Genomic DNA, 19224 nt, shown 5'->3' with positions numbered 1-19224 from the left:
ACCCCACTTTCACCAAATGGACAGATCGTCCAAAATGAAAATAAATAAGGAAACACAAGCTTTAAATGATACATTAAACAAGATGGACTTAATTGATATCTATAGGACATTCCAGCCAAAAACAAGAGAATACACTTTCTTCTCAAGTGCTCATGGAACATTCTCCAGGATAGATCATATCTTAGGTCACAAATCAAGCCTTGGTAAATTTAAGAAAACTGAAATCATATCAAGTATCTTTTCCGACCACAATGATATGAGAGTAGATATCAATTACAGGAAAAAACCTGTAAAGAATACAAACACATGGAGGCTAAACAATACACTACTAAATAACGAAGAGATCACTGAAGAAATCAAAGAGGAAATCAAAAAATACCTAGGAACAAATGACAATGAAAACAGGATGACCCAAAGCCTATGGGATGCAGGAAAAGCAGTTCTAAGAGGGAGGTTTATAGCAATACAATCCTACCTCAAGAAAGAAGAAACATCTTAAATTAACAAGCTAACCTTACACCTAAAGCAATTAGAGAAAGAAGAACAAAAAACCCCAAAGTTAGAAGAAGGAAAGAAATCATAAAGATCAGATCAGAAATAAATGAAAAAGAAATGAAGGAAATGATAGCAAAGATCAATAAAACTAAAAGCTGGTTCTTTGAGAAGATAAACAAAATTGATAAACCTTTAGGCAGACTCATCAAGAAAAAAGAGAAGACTCAAATCTATAGAATTAGAAATGAAAAAGGAGAAGTAACAACTGACACTGCAGAAATACAAAGGATCATGAGAGATTTACTACAAGCAACTCTATGCCAATAAAATGGACAACCTGGAAGAAATGGACAAATTCTTAGAAAAGCAAAACCTTCTGAGACTGAACCAGGAAGAAATAGAAAATGTGAGCAGACCAATCACAAACACTGAAATTGAGACTTTGATTAAAAATCTTCCAACAAACAAAAGCCCAGGACCAGATGGCTTCACAGGCAAATTCTATCAAACATTTAGAGAAGAGCTAACACCTATCCTTCTCAAACTCTTTCAAAATATAGCAGAGGGAGGAACACTCCCAAACTGATTCTATGAGGCCCCCATAACGCTGATACCTAAACCAGACAAAGATGTCACAAATAAAGAAAACTACAGGCCAATATCACTGATGAGCATAGATGCAAAAATCCTCAACAAAATACTGGCAAAGAGAATCCAACAGCACATTAAAAGGATCATACACCATGATCAAGAGGGGTTCATCCCAGGAAGGCAAGGATTCCTCAATATACTCAAATCAATCAACGTGATAAAGTATGTTAACAAACTGAAGGAGAAAAACCATATAATCATCTCAGTAGATGCAGAAAAAGCTTTTGACAAAGTTCAACACCCATTTATGATAAAAACCCTTCAGAAAGTAGGCACAGAGGGAACTTAGCTTAACATAATAAAAGCCATATATGACAAACCCACAGCCAACATTGTTCTCAATGGTGAAAAACTGAAACCATTTCCTCTAAGCTCAGGAACAAGACAAGGTTGTCCACTCTCACCACTATTATTCAACATAATTTTGGAAGTTTTAGCCACAGCAATCAGAGAAGAAAAAGAAGTAAAAGGAATCCAAGACAGAAAAGAAGAAGTAAAGCTGTCACTGTTCGCGGATGACATGACACTATACACAGAGAATCCTAAAGATGCTACCAGAAAACTACTAGAGCTAATCAATGAACTTGGTAAAGTAGCAGGATACAAAATTAATGCACAAAAATCTCTTGCATTCCTATATACTAATGAATGAAATACCTAGAAATAAACCTACCTAAGGAGACAAAAGACCTGTATGCAGAAAACCATAAGACACTGATGAAAGAAAAAAGGTGATACAAACAGATGGAGAGATATACCATGTTCTTGGATTGGACGAATCAACATTGTGAAAATGACTATACTACCCAAAGCAATCTACAGATTCAATGTAATGCCTATCAAACTACCAATGGCATTTTTCACAGAACCAGAATAAAAAATTTCACAATTTCTTTGGAAACACAAAGACCCTGAATAGCGAACGCAATCTTGAGAAAGAAAAACGGAGCTGGAGGAATCAGGGTCCCTGACTTCAGACTGTACTACAAAGCTACAGTAATCAAGACAGTATGGTACTAACACAAAAACAGAAATATAGATCAATGCAATACGATAGAAAGCCCAGAGATAAACCCACGCACATATGGTCACCTTATTTTTGATAAAGTAGGCAAGAATATATAATGGAGAAAAGACAGTCTCTTCAATAAGTGGTGCTGGGAAAACTGGACAGCTACATGTAAAAGAATGAAATTAGATCACTCCCTAACACCATACACAAAAATAAACTCAAAATGTATTAAAGACCTAAATGTAAGGCCAGACACTATCAAATGCTTAGAGGAAAACATAGGCAGAACACTCTATGACATAAATCACAGCAAGATCCTTTTTGACACACCTCCTAGAGAAATGGCAATAAAAACAAAAATAAACAAATGGGTCCTAATGAATCTTAAAACCTCTTGCACAGCGAAGGAAAACATAAACAAGACGAAAAGACAACCCTCCGAATGGGAGAGAATATTTGCAAATGAATAAACTGACAAAGGATTAATCTCCAAAATGTACAAGCAGCTCATGCAGCTCAATATCAAAAAAACTAACAACCCAATCCAAAAAATGGGCAGAAGACCTAAATTGACATTTCTCCAAAGAAGATACACAGACAGCCAACAAACACATGGAAGAATGCTCAACATCACTAATCATTCGAGAAATGAAAATCAAAACTACAGTGAGGTATCACCTGACACCAGTCAGAATGGCCATCATCAAAAAATCTACAAACATTAAATGCTGGAGAGGGTGTGGAGAAAAGGGAACCCTCTTGCACCATCGGTGGGAATGTAGATTGATACAGCCACGATGGAGAACAGTATGGAGGTTCCTTAAAAAACAAAAAATAAACTACCACACGACCCAGGAATCCCACTACTGGCATATACCCTGAGAAAATGATAATTCAAAAAGAGTCATGTATCACAATGTTCATTGCAGCTCTATTTACAATAGCCAGGACATGGAAGCAACCTAAGTGTCCACTGACTAATGAATGGATAAAGAAGATGTGGCACATATATACAATGGAATATTACTCAGCCATAAAAAGAAACGAAATTGAGTTATTTGTAGTGAGGTGGATGGACCTAGAGTCTGTCATACAGAGTGAAGTAAGTCAGAAAGAGGAAAACAAATACCGTATGCTAACACCCATATATGGAATCTAAAAAAAAAAAAAGAAAATGGTTCTGAAGAACCTAGGGGCAGGACAGGAATAAAGACGCAGACGTAGAGAATGGACTTGAGGACATGGGGAGTGGGAAGGGTAAGCTGGGACAAAGTGAGAGAGTGGCATGGACATATATATACACTACCAAATGTAAAATAGATAGCTAGTGGGAAGCAGCCGCATATCACAGGGAGATCAGCTCGGTGCTTTGTGACCACCTAGAGGGGTGGGATAGGGAGGGTGGGAGGGAGACGCAAGAGGGAGGGGATATGGGGATATATGTATACATATAGCTGATTCACTCTGTTATAAAGCAGAAAATAACACAGCATTGTAAAGCAGTTATACTCCAATAAAGATGTTACCAAAAAAAAATAATAAAGTACTGCTGGAGGGGCCAGTAGATTAGCCTGTAGTTTCACTGGAATTCAAAGACTGACACAATCACTGTTTGAGGCTCTAGTTTTTAGGGTCGCTGGCTTCTTGATTCAAGTAGAATTTCAAACCTGTGTAATCCACGGCCAAGGGCCCCACATTGCACCCGAGACAGGGCAGGGAAGCTTCTGGTTTGTAAAATTCCTGGAACTGCTTCTGGTTTTTCATATTCAGAACTGTTCTTAGTCCATACTAGCCTACACTCTCTCCTGATTTCACATGATGGAAGAATGTGAAGGCTATGTCCCCTTGAGAGGAACAGGCAGCATATGAAGCAATTAGAACAGGGTTCCCAAACTGCACCCCAGAGCTGAACCAGGAAGAGAGATTCCTATCTCTTGGTCATTTCTGGGGATCACTGCTTGCCGTGTCTTAGTGTCTCCACATGTTCTCTCCCTGAAGATACGTCACTACTATTTCTTGATTGTCTGTGAGCCCAAGAGGTCTGTTTGGAGCTGATATACTCCATGGAGAGCAGCCATCCTGAAGGCTGCAGGAATCACAGCTAAGCATCAGCTGCCCCAGGGAGAGAGAGGAGAGGCCCAGTCACCCAGTGTAGCAGGAACTGTGCTCCCAAACTAAGAGAAGCCGGAAAACAAACCAACCAAAGCAAGACAAAACAACAGCTCTTAAGGTGAACAGGAGAGCAAAGAACCGCAGTTCAGGGAATCACTCGAGGCTTCCTGTGATAGCCGCACGTCTGGAAACATCATGGGTAGTGGGCAGTTGCCACTCGGCCTCCGCAGCTCATCCCACCTTCAGACACTGGAAATGCATCCCAGGGCCCCCTCCCAGACCCTTGCCAGGGCTGGGGCCCTCACCTCGCCAGCACTGTGGAGCTGCTGGGCGATGCGCCGGAGGTCCGCCTCGCTGGCCAGGGGGTTCAGCTGGTCCTGCACGTCGTACACAAACTGCTGCAATGACATCAGCTGGTTGGGCCCGTTGAGCTTCCTCCAGGAGGGCAGCGTGGAGATGATTTTCTCACACAGGTGAGTCATTGGAGGGCAGACCTAGAACATGCAGAACAGGCAGGTCAACGCACAGCTGTGGGGACTCAGGAGGAGCCGGGAAAAAACGATGCCGCTCACATCTGCACTGTTGCATGTAATTCTTTGAATGCGCCAGTGATTTTTGGTTAAGTACTGGGGCAGTTTTCTTTTTTCAGTGTTGCCTATAAGCAGAATCTATTTAACAAATATAAAATTTTATAGAGGCTTTCATTTCCACTGCTCGTCTTAAATAGATGGCAAGGATTCACAAAAAATGGCTGTGGAATTGTGGACTCAATTAACTAATGTTCACTAACTACTAATGTTTTCCTCCCTCCCTCCCTTGGAGTGAGGGTTTCAGCCAGGTGATGGCCACTTTATGAACCAAGAGACAGGAAAAGAGAGTACGTATCATTATCAATATTAGATGGCTTTTTACCAGTAAATTAGGTATTCATGGGGATTACTGTTGAAATATTTCAAATTTGATTAATTCTTGGTAATTGGCTTGAAATGAGTTTTTAATCTCTTAACTTGGTTAAATAAATCAGTCTATGTTACAGACTCGTAATCAGCACACTTTCCTAATTAAAAACGCCATGAGCCATACACTGCACTGCATCATTAATCAGGCAGTCCCTTCTCGAATCTCATCTTTTACACCCCCTAAATTCCACTCCCTATTCAACGAACAATATTCCCAGGGATAAAGGCAGTTTGTTTGGTGAGCTTCATCTGCCTGACCGCAGAAGTTGGGGGTGTGCGGTATGTGAAGCCGACATCATGCCACACCCCAGCTCAAGACTCTTCAGGGAGCACAGGCCCTCATCCCACCTGGTGAGCAGGCACTGAGCCAGTCACAGACCACTGTTCCCGATCGCCACCCACTGGTTTCCGTGACCAGGTTCTCCAAGGCCCTCCAGGCTTTACCCTGCCCACTGACTCTGCCGTAGTGTACCCCCTTTTAGAAAGCGAGGGTCAAGCTTCACGAGAGAGGAGAGGGTTCCTGAAAATTCCAAAAGCATGTCTAGAACTGGAGCCTGGAATTGTAAGCACGGCACTTCTATCAGGCAAACGGTGAGTTATAACTAAAGACGGCACCTGCCAGGCAGGGGAGCGAGAGCCATGCCCTCCTTGTTACACTCGAGCTTAGAAGCAGGAATAGTCCCCAGAGCATTTTGTTTTAGGAGTTTCCCACTGGGTTATTTGCCCATTTCTTACCCATTTCAGACAGTTTTTTGAATATTATGGATAGCAACCTTTTATATGCCAGGTACATTGAGAATATTTTTTCCCCACTCTATCCCACCTTTTAACTTTGTTTATGGAATTTATTTGCCAGAAAAATCTTCTATGTTGTCAAATGTATTTGACAAAATATTGGTGTATTTTCTTTGAAAACTTCTGAGGTTTTCTAACTTGGCTTAAAAGGTTTCTCAAAGCACTTCTAAGTTATTTTAAAAATAAATGATCTTGCATTTCCATCAAGATATTACTTTATTTTTTACATTTAAAAGCTTTAATCTGCCTACAGTCTATTTTTGCGCTATGTAGTAAGCAGGAGTTTAACCTAATTTCCTTCTAGGCAAATAGCCAGTTGTGCCAGATCACTTATTAAATAAACATATTCCCCATTAACTTTAAATAACATCTGTGTTCTCTATTAAATTTCTGCAGATGTTCTGATTTACTTCAACACTCACTAATCTATTCCAGTTATTTATTGGTTTATTGATTACAGAGCCTTTATAACATGTTTCATTTATTCGTCTATTGAAATTTTAAGACAAATACCCAATCTCCTCAATCCCATTCAGATGCTAACTGGAACTGTATGAAGTTTATATAACTTGGGAAAATGAAACACTTAGTAATAAAATCTTGCCATCCAAGAACACCATCTTATTCCATTTGGACAGCTGTTATTTTATGCTCTTCAGTGAATTTTGTTGGTGACTGTTTTTCTACTTTTCTGCATTTCCCAAATATTTCACAGTAAGTCGCTTTTGTAATTTCTAACAAACAATTTTACTTTTAAACAAACAACCAAAACTGTCAGAATTTCATACACTCTAACCTTGCCCATAACAATGCTTCATCTCACGGCCATCTCTCCTTGTTTCTCTACTCTTCCTTCCTTACCCCAGGGTAACAGGATAAAAACATGGCCATGCAGACACCGCGTACTGGGTCCCATGAAAACCAGACCAAACCCAGAGGGCCACACAAAGAGGCCCAACTCCTGGGTCACTGGATGGTGCGGGGGAAGGTTGGGTCCAGCCCTCCCCAGGTATACTCACCGAAACAATCTGGCTCCGTATTTCTTGCAGGTGATTTCGAAGTACCTTCATGTCCTTAGACCCAGAAGCCCCGGCATCCAGAACAAACAGCTTATTTGAAATGTGAAGATCGTTCCCAAACCTAAGGAAAGACCAGTGACCTCCTCAGACTGACGCAGTCTCACCGGGTGTTTCCACAGAGGGCCAGGCTCCTGCTGGCCCAAAAGGCTGGTGGGAGGCAAGGAAGTTCTGGTGGCCTTGCAGAGATGCCCTGCACCTGCTGTTGGCTGGACTCTGTAACGTCACCCTGGGGTGGAGGCCTGGGGACACCGCCTGCTCCGGGTGCAGACAGGCGCCCCAGCTTCCACAAAACGGGGGAAACAGCTTCCCCCGACGCAGGAAAGGGGACGCCTAATGCACTCACTTTACAAGGCAGGAGAAGAGATGCTTCTGCAGGTTGATGGAGTGAGAACAGAGGGATGAGTATGAAATAACACCTTAGATCTAAAATATTAGTAGAAGCCCTATTTCTCACATCAGGAAGATAACAGAGAAGTGTTGTCAGTTGATAAACCAAGAATTCAAATTACTAGCATATTAAATAGAACTGCAGGTTCAAACTGTTTTGGGGATAGACACTAAGTGAAAATAGATACTTTTACATTGTGATTCTGTGCATATCCATATTTATAAGTGAAAAAAAGTTTTCCAAAAATACTTGACACAAAATGCACTGTGATATTTTCCATCACGTCTTTCTCCCCTCCACTCCACTCCAGACCTCCTAAATGAATTTCATGACCCACTAGCAGGTTGCAACTTACATTTTGAGAAATACTGATGGATGTTCTCACCAAAAAAAAAAAAAAAAAAAAAAAAAGATAAATGGGTGAGGTGACGGATATGTTAATTAACGAGATGGAGAGAATCCTTTCACATTGTATACATACATCAAATCACCACTTCATACAATTTAAATATCTTACAATTTCACTTGGCAATTATTCCTCCCTAGAGCTGAAAAAAAATACATAAAACAACTAAAAGGAGTTACCTCTGGGCAGTGGTACTCGGGGGCGAGGACAGAAGTGAGAAGGCTGCTGACTTTTATTATGTGCCCTTTACTTCTGTTCGATTTGTTATTATGTGTATTTGTGGCTTTGGTAAAAAAAAATTCGACCAAGCCAAAGAGGGCTTTCAGTTCTTTAATTCCTTTCTCTGGGTCATATGACTTTGGCTGTATCACCCCTGAAGACGCAGCAGCCGACTTACCTGTTCCTGACCTCTTTCAGCAACGAGGTGTCTTTGTCATATCCGAACTCGCCTCCAGCTGGACGAGGAATGTTCATGATGTCGGCGTGGGTGGCCACCAGGACAACTCGGAGTGGATTCTTCAGCTTACCGCCAAAGGCTGAGGGCAGAGAGCAAGCCGTTTCACAGGTGGGTCCTCCATTCTGCCCAGCTGAGGTTGGGTGCTCTGCCTGAGGCCTGGGCCGTCTCACCAGGTGGACATGCAACTTTGCCCGCATACCCGAGGGCCCCAGGCCTACTGCTAGGAGTGACCTCTGGAAGGCCTAGGCCTGGCCCAGAATGGGATGAGCCTATTTCCTGGGCCTCCAGGAAGATTGCTCAGAAGTGGAGTAGAACCGACCACAGGGCATAAGGCAGCTTCTCAGATCTTCCTCCAAATAGGCCTTGTTTGCATGGTGAGGAGAGATCTAACCTCTGACCAGGGGGACACCCTTTATAAGATCAGAGCGAGCCCGCTGAATGCAGCACCAGCACAGAAATGGCTCAGAAGGGCGACTCCTGCAGTTCACACAGGCAGAGAGCCTCTCACTTATGGGCGTGTTTAAAACGAAAACATGAAAAAGAATGAGAAAGAAAGAGGCAAGGGCTTCCCTGATGGCGCAGTGGTTGAGAGTCCACCTGCCAATGCAGGGGACACGGGTTCGTGCCCCAGTCTGGGAATATCCCACATGCCGCAGAGCGGCTGGGCCCGTGAGCCATGGCCGCTGAGCCTGCGCGTCCTGAGCCTGTGCTCCGCAACGGGAGAGGCCACAACAGTGAGAGGCCCGCGTACCGCAAAAAAAAAAAAAGAGGCAAAATTGGAGGTACCCTGAGGGCAATTAGCCCAATTAATTTTATTATTGTAAGTTTTTCAAAAAAAAAAAAATGACTGCTGAGTTTTGCATTTCATCTGGGAAGGCGGCTTCTTTTTTTGTATGAAAAGAAGAAAATAAGTCTGTCCATGCTGTCCTTTAGGGATAAGGCTAAGATAATGCATTCAGTTAACACGGTTCCTCTTCTTTTTTCTTTCTTTTTTTTTTTTTTTTTTTGGGGGGTATGGGAGCCTCTGTTGTGGCCTCTCCCGCTGAGGAGCACAGGCTCCGGCCGCGCAGGCTCAGCGGCCATGGCTCATGGGCCCAGCCGCTCCGTGGCATGTGGGATCTTCCCGGACCAGGGCATGAACCCGTGACCCCTGCATCGGCAGGCGGACTCTCAACCACTGTGCCACCAGGGAAGACCCCTTTTCTTTCATTTTTGGTGGAACTACAGAACGAAGGAGAGCTCATTCTATTAATTATGTACCCATTAGGTAAGGCACAGTAGCTGTCAAAGGAGGTATTCCACTTTGCACCTAACAAAAATGACCACAGCCCTAAAATATAGAAAGAAAGCAAGAAATGGCTCTCAAGGAATTGCTCAGAATTGAGTCTTTGTGGCAGAAATATGCAATCATGAAACAACTCCTTGCAGAACAAAACAAACAGCTGAGCCCTAGGAAACTTTCAGAGTGGAAATCTCCTGATAGGAAGGAGGAACAAGGGTGCCCGCAGCTGTTGGCCACAAGCTGTTGGATCCGGGCATGACCAGGGTGCGAGGCCGGCAGGAAGGGCACGCCCTCCCTGATGGGCACCTCGGCTTACCTATGGGTTCTTCAACCGGGACAAGAGACTTCAGAAAACTGAGCCAGAAAATCACTTGATTCAGCTGGATCTCGTAGGGTTCTTCTAGACTGAAAACGATGACATGGATGGACGTGGGATCATTTGCAGCAAAATAGTCATAACAGCAGAAGTATACAGGATTTCCAGAGAACTCCCACACACTGAAATCACCAATGCCTACAGAGAAAAAGAAAAAGAAAGATTATGATTGTGAAACACCACCACCAAATTTCAGTCACAGTTTTTCTCAGCACTTTAGGGATGACCAGTAGGGACGGTGACATTCATAGCATTTATCTAGTTATTTATGCATCTACTTAAGTATAGATCTACATATGGAATATTTACATTTCCCTATTTCTTATGTCTATGTCTATTTTTACATCCATGCCTTTTACAATATCTATAACCATAAACCTACTTATATCTGTATCTGCTTATCAATTTTCCTTAATGCCTTCATTATTGTATCTGTATCTCTATCTCTAGCACATCTACTTATAATACCGCAGAGTGGTACACACACACACACACACACACACACACACACACACACAAAACACCCCACACACGTGTGTATATGCATGCCTATAAGCATACATGGAAAGGTGTACATGGACACATATATTTTGTTTTTCACCCCCAAATATTGGTATATTCACTATGAAATGTAACCTTAATTTTGGTTAAATGGTCACTAAATTCACCTTCCACAAGTGAGTGAGAGACCTGTTTTGGTTGGTCAGAAGGGAGCAGGCTGCCGTGCACAGGTGTAAGGTGCAGTAATTGATGAGTGGCTTTGCACAGGAAGGATGTAAGACGAGCTATGAGGAAATTGGGTCCAAGAGGCCACCTCTGCTGGGGAGGCGGCCGAAGGGGTGGGGGGAGGAAGGCTGTGTGTGTGGGCTGGGGAGCAGCTACTCTCCCACTCTCCCACACAGGAGCTCTGGGGGCGGCTGCTTTTCCCGCAAGTGTCATGGGTGAGATTCTGACCTGGAGTTCCTAGGCACCCGGAACCTCCTAATGACTGTGCAGACACATGGACACAGTCACCTCTACGCTGCCACATCCCACCAGGTCAGTGACCACCACCCACTGGCCTCCGGGAAGCCAGGCAGGACCACTTATGTTATAGGATTTCAGGCTCCCTTTCCCTAATTTCTCCCCTTGGTGCTTATCCTGTGCCAGAAATTCTGCAGTCGAGAGTCATTCTGGAAGATCCATAGGGCTTTTCTAGAGCACAGGCGCTCCTGGGGAGCATGGCCCTCTAAGTCTGGCAGCTAAGGCCTTAGTGTGAATAGTTCTGGAACACAGAAATAGGCCCTTTGAGCTTGGGGAGCACTGCGAGCCAGATGTGGGACGGGGATAAGGCCAGGGGAGGACGAGGGATGAGGGTAGGGGTGATGGGTGCTGAGGACACACTTCTGCTCTCCCTATGCTGCGGGGCCAGCTTTGCTCCCAGCAGCTCAGAGAACACTCAGCTTTTAAGAGAGCAGAATGCACACGGACTTTAATTCTATTTCATTAGGGTCCCTGGCCCAGCAGCAGCATCACCAAGAAACTCCCCAGATGGGCTGAATCAGACGCTCGAGGGCGGGCTGGCAAGTCTGTGTTTTCACATGCCCTCCAGGGGATTTGTGCCTACGCCGGAGTCTAAGAACCACTGCTTTAGGTAAACACCCTGAGTATTCAATTTTTCACTGGGTTTAGTATAATAAAAGGGCCTTCATGAAGATGCTCCCAATTTCCACTTTTTGAGAGCCTCTCCCTGCTAGACATTATACTAGGACCTTTAATAAACATGAGCTCGTAAAATCCTCACAGCCGTGGGAACTCAGCCTCAGAGAAACTGCTCTATCCCTCCTCCGGACCGTGTCTCAACGAGGCTCGTGTTCCAGTGCCTTGGGCCCAGCTGGGGGCCCTGGGAGCTCCGGGGGAGCAGCCCTTGGGTTTCAAACTCGGGTATGTCAAAAAGCTAGTGGGACCGTATTTTATGAGATTTCCCATCCAAGTGGAAGTTCGGCAGTACTTTAAAAAATGTACTAGTTTACTCAAGTCATTTATTAAGCACCTCTGTGTGCCCAGTGCTTTGCCAGGTGCTAGGGACACCAGGGGGTTTAGTTTTACTTTTGGGGGCTGTTAACCAGCCATGCTTCAGTCCTGGGTCACTCCCAACATCACTCTGCGCTGGCTCTTCTTCCATGCTTTGTGCGGCTGTGATGGATGCCCGCTGGGCCAGGCTCCCCGGGGGAAACTCGAGGTCCTTCCCATTTGGGGTGGGAGAACCATACCGTTCAAATAGGTGTTCTGGATGTCGATGGCCTTTGTGGACTGGTCATCGGCGGAGCAGTGCGGGTGGTGGGACGGGGCCCCGAACACCTCTAGCATCCCCTTGGTGAGGCCCGGCTCGAACATCATGCTGCGGCTCCTGACGTTCACATTCTCACAGCCCGGGTACAGGTTGTTGATGCTCACGGAAACTGCAGGCCAGAGAGCAAGCACGTTAGACCTTGCCCCCTGCCCTCCTTCCCAGACTTTGCCCTCTGCCCTTGCCCTCCCCCCCCGCCCCTGCTTCAGCCTGCTTTGTGCCTGTGCCTCTCACGTATGCTGGGCAGCAATGTTTCCCAGGGTCACTGTGTTGATTGTTTGCTTCACCTCCCGCATCCTTTCCTGTGCTGCTCTGTGTCCTGAGAGGCTAACCCCATGGACTGCATCTCCTAGGCTTGCTTTGCCATTTGCCTCCGGTGAGGGTCCACCAATGGGAGGCACTGTAGAGGCTGGGAGGAGAGAAAGGTCGAGGTATATATTTTCCCTCCTCACTGCCTGCTGCTTTTCTGATAGCAGTTGTGTCTCTGACCCTAGACCCCCTGGAGGCTTCTCCCCTGGAGCTCCAGCTGTCCCAGGATCCTGACTTCCTCCTCTTGCCTTTTCAGCCTCAGGGGTGGTAACTAATGGCTCCCCTCTGTTCCTAGCCTCCGGATGCTTCACCGTTTCTTGTATGTTCCTGTGAATTGAGCCTGTGACTTTGAACTTTCATTAAATCTCCACCAGGACCCTGACTGATACGGATGAGATGAGTACCACTCTGGTACACGAGATTGTTAGGTTGAATGCAAAATGATAACAGACAGTAGCAGGCCATGGCATTAAGTAATGCTGAATCACACAGTGAGAAGGCCATTCCTTTATAAAATCCCCTTGAAGGTCTTTAAATTGCTCCAGTAGCAAGTCTCAATGCGTGACATTAAGTTTTTAGCATGTCTTCAATCCTTGCTAATCTTCCCTTTTAATAAAGAGGGAGTGTAAAAAACTATACCCCAATAAAAAAAGAAAAAGAAAAAGAAAAAGATGGAAGCATGTTCTTCCTCTTTCTAGGAAAAAAAAAAAAAAGAGGGAGTGGGCAACAGTATATAGCTAGATTTTAATCATATTGCTGTTCATTGCATTTATTTTTATTTATTGGTAGTAGTGATATGGGTTTTCCATTTATGGTAAGGACATTAGCGATTTCACTTTCAAACCTATGTCTTTTAGTAAATAAAAAGAATCAGTTTTTAAAATATTACATAAATAATAATGGTAGAACTTTGTGGGGCAGGGGAATCAGCTGGATAACACATTTGGGTCCCCTGGGCCAGGAGCGGTGCCCTGTGTGCCCTCGGTCCTGACCTCCTTCCGGCTTTTGCCCGTCTCTCGCAACAGACCCCCGACAGCACTGTGAGGGCAGAGCTGGCCTCTCCGCTTCAGGGCCAGAACTCGGGTGGGCACAGGGGGAGGCTCCGTGAGTGCATCAGGGAGGGGCTCAGTGAACCGAATCGCACCATATAGTTCGTACCTTTGGTTCAGAGTTAATAGCGACAGTCACTGCCAGAGACTAAAGAAATGACCATTTCACCCGGGCCACCTGACTTTTAAACTTGGTGATCCAAACACAAAGGTAACCCTTGTTTGAAGACCAAAGACTTCAGACTGAGGACAGGACAATGGGAATATCCAAGGGGTTGGCAGGGAGGTGGAGAAAACTGGAGCTCCCCACCGCCCCGGGTTATAAAAGTAGAAAACTTGGCAAACAGAAATGCAAATTAGAAAACAAAATGACTCAACTCTCTAGGCCAACGTGATGGAAATTTTAGTGTATTTCTTTAGAGATTGTTAGTCCAAGTCTGAGAAAAGCCATGCGACTTCACAAGAATGGGTTTGTCCATTTCCCTGTGCCCGGAAACCTGTGTCCGGGACGACCCCTGTCGGGAATAAGCTTTGTCTTAGTGGCACTGTGGGCTGGGGCTTGCCGAGGGAGACCAGAATGGATTCGGTGAATGACAGGCGCTCCGGCACCTCACGGACAGTTTTTGTTGGGAGGATGAAAGGTTAGGACAGAGTCTGTATTATACGGTATTATTAAAATAACAATTTCACAGGGAAACATTAAAATCATAGGAGGAAAGCTTTTTTGCTAACCACTGACCCCTAGTGGTAAAAAGTGGCAGGCTCCGAGGGAGAAGCCGCTTTTGCACCCAGGTCAGAAGAGACTTCCTGCAAACGCTCCTCTCTGGTGAGCAGGCAACAGCCTCCTGCAGTGATCTTCCTGGCTGCGCGTTCCTCCGCTGGCACCGGGGGTTTCCGTCCTACCGCAGAACCACAGTGCAACAGTTGTGGCACTCAGCTGGCCACCAAGGCAGTGTGTGCGTGGCAGCCACGTGCCGTGAGCGGCTGCCCCCAGGTCCCCACACCACCCCATCCTGTCTCCTGGCTGGCGGCTCAGCCTTTAGCCTCCAGTGCAACGCAAAGCCAAGTTTCTAAAGGCAAACGACCTTCCTGCTGCCTGAGAGATGTAAATGTGCCCACGTGGGCACCTCTCCCAGGGAAAAGAAGGAGGCCTGACCATTCTAGCAGAGGTCAGGGGCATCCAGAGCTCTGGCCTGGGACACAGCAGAGCATGGCCCCCAGGCACTAGCAATGCCACTGTGAAGGGACTGTTTCTGGAGATGGACTTCCTTCCCTGGAGGCCACACTCCGGAATAGGCTTTCCTCAAGTGCCTAACAGAGAAACGCTGCTCCGTCCATTCCCCTACGGCACACGAGGCCCCCTAGGGCCTGCCAGATGCCTCCGGCCAGGTCTCCCGCACGTGGCCCTCCTGGCGCTTCCTATTTGTGCCACGCTGGTTTTCCCAGGATTCCCTTCTGCTGTTTTGTTAGGGCCAGGCCCAGTCGAGGACTAGCGGGGTCCAGGCCCTGCAGGCTGCTGCACTCCCTCAGCCCAGGGTGTGCTCGCCTCGCACTGGGCAGGGCAGGGCAGGAGGAGGGCCTGCTCCGGAGCCTCCTGCAGACACTCCTGGCTCTTCCCGGCCTCAGGCAGGACTAGAATTAACTGAGGACGAATCTTGTCACCTGCAGGGGTTGTCTGGATAGAAACTTCACCCACCCCCTTGGAGCAGACCGGCCACCTGGGCATGAAGCAGCATGGGCCTCTTCCATCCTTGTGCAGGCCCTGTGGGAGGCTGCCTGGCTCCGGCCAAACAGCTCTGGGATGAACTAGGTGTGACCTTAGTCCAGGGGTCACACACTCCAATGCACTCCTGAAATGTCATTTCTGCCACAGGGCAAACCTTCGGACACTGGCGTGGAGGGGTCTGCTCCTGAGCTCTCCCGCCTGGAGTTAGGGCGCTGTGTGAGACAGGGTGAAAGGCAGAGCCTGGGCCCCTCTACATGGGGTAGCCCCTCCTCTCCACTAACCGGCTCCAGGCGGAAATGTGAATCCAGTGTGGCCAGAGCTACCAACTTGTTACAAGAAACCAAATAGCCAACTTTTTAGGTGAGACCTCTGGATTTTATTTATTTATTTATTTTTGGCTGAATTGGGTCTTCGTTGCTGCACGCGGGCTTCTCATTGCAGTGGCTTCTCTTGTTGAGGAACACGGGCTCTAGGCTTGAGGGCTCAGTAGTTGTGGCTCGCGGGCTCTAGAGCGCAGGCTCAGTAGTTGTGGCACAAGGCCTTTGTTGCTCCGCGGCATGTGGGATCTTCCCGGACCAGGGCTCGAACCCGTGTCCCCTGCATTGGCAGGCGGATTCTTAACCACTGTGCCATCAGGGAAGTCCAGACATCTTGACTTTTAAACGTTGGAAGCTAATTCAATGTTTCTCCTTCCCCTCACACTACATAGAACGCTGCAGCTCACCAGGCTGCTGACCTCTGACCTTATTTCCCAGCGCCTCAAGTTACTTTTCTCTCTGCTGAGTGTAGTGGGGAGGTTCTCCTGGTCCAGAGCACCTGTTGTCCTCGAGAGAATCTTGTGTCAGTCAGCCCCATGACCCAAGTCTCTCTAAGGCCTGGCTGAAGGACACAGTGAGATTTGCTGATAATCCAGCCATCCTGAGCTGCATTTTATCAAGAATCTACTTCTGGATTCTTCCAGATGTAGGAAATTGACCAGAAGGAAGATGAATGGAGATATTACTTCTGAGGAGTGAGGGCTGAGCTGTTCTCCCTCCGGGGGAACCCAGATGTCACTTGATATGTGGCTGCTTCAGGTTAGCCCATGGGCTCCTGAGGCATAAATTCATATCCAATACGACTTATAAAAATTCCAGGTCAGAGACCTGGATAGCTCTCATCTCTTTGTCTTTCTCTGTCTCTGCTCTTTGTCTCTGTCTCTCTGGGCCCCTGCCCGCCCCCACCACCGCCCAGAGTCAGATTGGAGTGACCTTAACCCACAGCAGGAGAGAGCTGGTTCCCTCTAGGGGTGACACGAGGAACTGCTAGAGAAGCTCACTTTGAACCTTGAAGCAATACTGGTCTGGCCCACACATAAGAGGCTCAACTTAATCACTAAACCTGGAAAACTATTGGCTTCTGAGAAGGGGTAGACCTATCTTACATACTGAAAGTGAGCAAAATTACAGTGGAAAATGGAAAACATGAGCACAAATATGCCCCAAGGCAGACGGAGTTATAAGTATCATTAATAAGCCCTGGCTCAGAAGCCAGACACTTCATGAATCGCCAGCTGTGTGACTCCGGGCAGTCTATTTGACCCCTCAAGGCTTCAGTAAAAGGGTGGCAAAAATGCCAATAAGTCTGTCACGTGGATTAAATGAGGTGTCACACGTACCACATTTTGCCCAGCTCCTGGCACGTAGTTAGTACTCAGTACGCATTAGCAACACGTGTTAGCAATACTGTAATCATTCTAATTATATATCCATTTTGGTTACACTTCTCCCCCTAGTTTCAATTCTATTGCTGTGTTCTGAGGGGAGAAGTTGAAAGGGGCGTGCAGATCTCGGTCAGCTGTCCCTCACTCCAGCTAATGCTGCCCAGACATCCTTCCTCACGGAGACAGAAATTACATAGAAACACAAACTTTAAAACATTTGTTTTCATCCTAGGGGACAGACATGACACCTTCGTAATATGTACAGAAAGTGAGTCTGAGGCACAGAGCTTCAACACTGACATTGTTTAGGAAACTCTCTGAAGGTCTCTATTCTTACCTTTGAAAACCTTAATTTCCTCACTCTAAAAGGGTGGGTTTAGGAAAAATGACACCCCAGACTGCACCACTTCCTCTTGCTCGCTGCAGGTGTTTCTCCCTGGGGAGGGACAGGCCTCCCTGGAGTTCCGGGTGTGAACCCGTTGATAATCGCGTCTGTGGGAGGTGGAGGCAGATGGCAAAATCGTCTTCCCGACTAGGGTCCAGGTGAACAGACTGGCTAACTGAAAAGCCATAAAGGAGCCTTTCAAAGCCACCACCCCATTTCCAGATACACAAGGACGGGCTTCCCCGTGCACCCAGTTTTGTGGCTGTGTTCTCGCATTCCTGGATGTGCCCGCAGCATTCCAAGAAGAAGGCATAAGGGGTGAGGACCCGTCCTGCGGGCTGATATTCCATCCGTGCAACCTTGAACCTATGTCAGTCCAAACAAGCTCTTTGTGTCTTCAAGGGCAGAGTCCCCGAGCAGAACACGATTGTGCTACTTTGCACGTTCGTGATTGCGGACCGTGATTTCATCGAGGCCCTTTCCTCGCTAGCGCCAGGGCAGGGTGCGCACACTGGCCAAGAGCCGGGAGGACCACACCTGGAAGCCACCAAGGCGGCGGGAACCGGTCAGCCTCAGGCCAAGTGCTCCAAACAAAGCCACACTCCCTCCCAGACCTTGACCTTGGAAGTACCCAGTGGAGAGACAGGGGCTGGTGGGGTGCCTACCTGCCGGCTTGGAGGCCAGGGGTGAGGGTGGGAACCGGGTGGAGCTGGTGGAGGACAGCCGGGGCCGGCGTCTTCGGAAGAAGCTCCTCAGCAGCCCACACTTGAGAGATTCCACCAGCGTGGTCTTCCCAGACCCCGAGTGGCCGAACAGCTTCAGCCTGATCCTCGGCTGCAGGTTCTGTGTGGGTCTCAGTTGCTGGATGAAGAGTCCTCGGTGCGTGTCCTGAATACAGATGAGAGAGGGACTGTTAGTCACAGGAGAAGTGCAGCCCCTGAGCAAAAGGCACACGCTGATTCCCAGGTTCAGGACCCCCTGCTGCATCCTTCCGGTCTGCGAGTTTTCTTTGCCTTTTTAAAAAAATTGAGGTTATAAGTGACCTATAACGTTATATTAGTTTCAGGTGTACAATGTAAATGATTTGATGTTTGTGTATGTTGTGAAATTATCACCACAGTAAGTCTGGTTACCATCCATCACCACACATAGTAACAATTTTTTCCCTTGTGATGAGAATTTTAAAGATCTATTCTCATCAACTTTCAAATGTGCGGTACAGTCACCATGCTGTGCGTTACATCCCCAAGACTTATTTAACTTATAATTGGAAGTTTGTACCCCAACCTGCAATTTCTACCCACGTGGCAGATACAGTCTGTGCTGTCCCCACTGCATTAAAAAAAATTAAATGTAAAATAAACATACAATTCACCATTTTAAAACGAACCATTCAGAGGCTTTTAGTATATGTACAACGTTGTACAACCATCACTGCTATCTGGTCCCAGAGTGTTTTCATCCCCCCACAAGGAAACTCTGTGCCCATGAGCAGCCACTTCCCAGGCCCCTCTCTGCCCGGCTGTTGGCAACCACCAATGTGCTCTGTCTCAGTGGATTTGCCTACCTCCATTGCATTCTGATGCACAATGAATTGGATGGAGCAGTTCCTGCCAAGTGGTCCATTTAAAAGTGAAACGGGGTCAGCCCCGTTAGACTGGTCAGGTCACCTCCTCCTTCTGTGTGGAGGGGTCTTGTTCCTTTACGACGCT

General features: G+C 46.6%; 1 protein-coding gene across 3 annotated transcripts in view; it reads right to left on the bottom strand.

The window, feature by feature from the left end:
- DAPK1 (death associated protein kinase 1) overlaps positions 1-19224 on the bottom strand; it is a 211746-nt gene that overhangs the window by 6951 nt on the left and 185571 nt on the right. For 2 of the 3 annotated variants that reach the window (XM_007448280.1, XM_007448279.1), the window contains 6 exons: positions 18178-18400; positions 12265-12453; positions 9953-10150; positions 8295-8433; positions 7044-7164; positions 4576-4764 (listed from right to left, as the gene is read on the bottom strand). In XM_007448280.1, the coding sequence (XP_007448342.1) occupies positions 4576-4764; positions 7044-7164; positions 8295-8433; positions 9953-10150; positions 12265-12453; positions 18178-18400 (1059 nt within the window). The remainder of the gene's footprint in view (positions 1-4575; positions 4765-7043; positions 7165-8294; positions 8434-9952; positions 10151-12264; positions 12454-18177; positions 18401-19224) is intronic. The other variant, XM_007448281.1, reaches the window with a different exon arrangement.

Source organism: Lipotes vexillifer, unplaced genomic scaffold (genome assembly GCF_000442215.2).
Source record: "Lipotes vexillifer unplaced genomic scaffold, Lipotes_vexillifer_v1.1 scaffold252, whole genome shotgun sequence".
NCBI lineage: Eukaryota > Metazoa > Chordata > Mammalia > Artiodactyla > Lipotidae > Lipotes > Lipotes vexillifer.
Note: the sequence above shows the minus strand (reverse complement) of the source record. Positions and strands in the feature narration are given on the sequence as shown.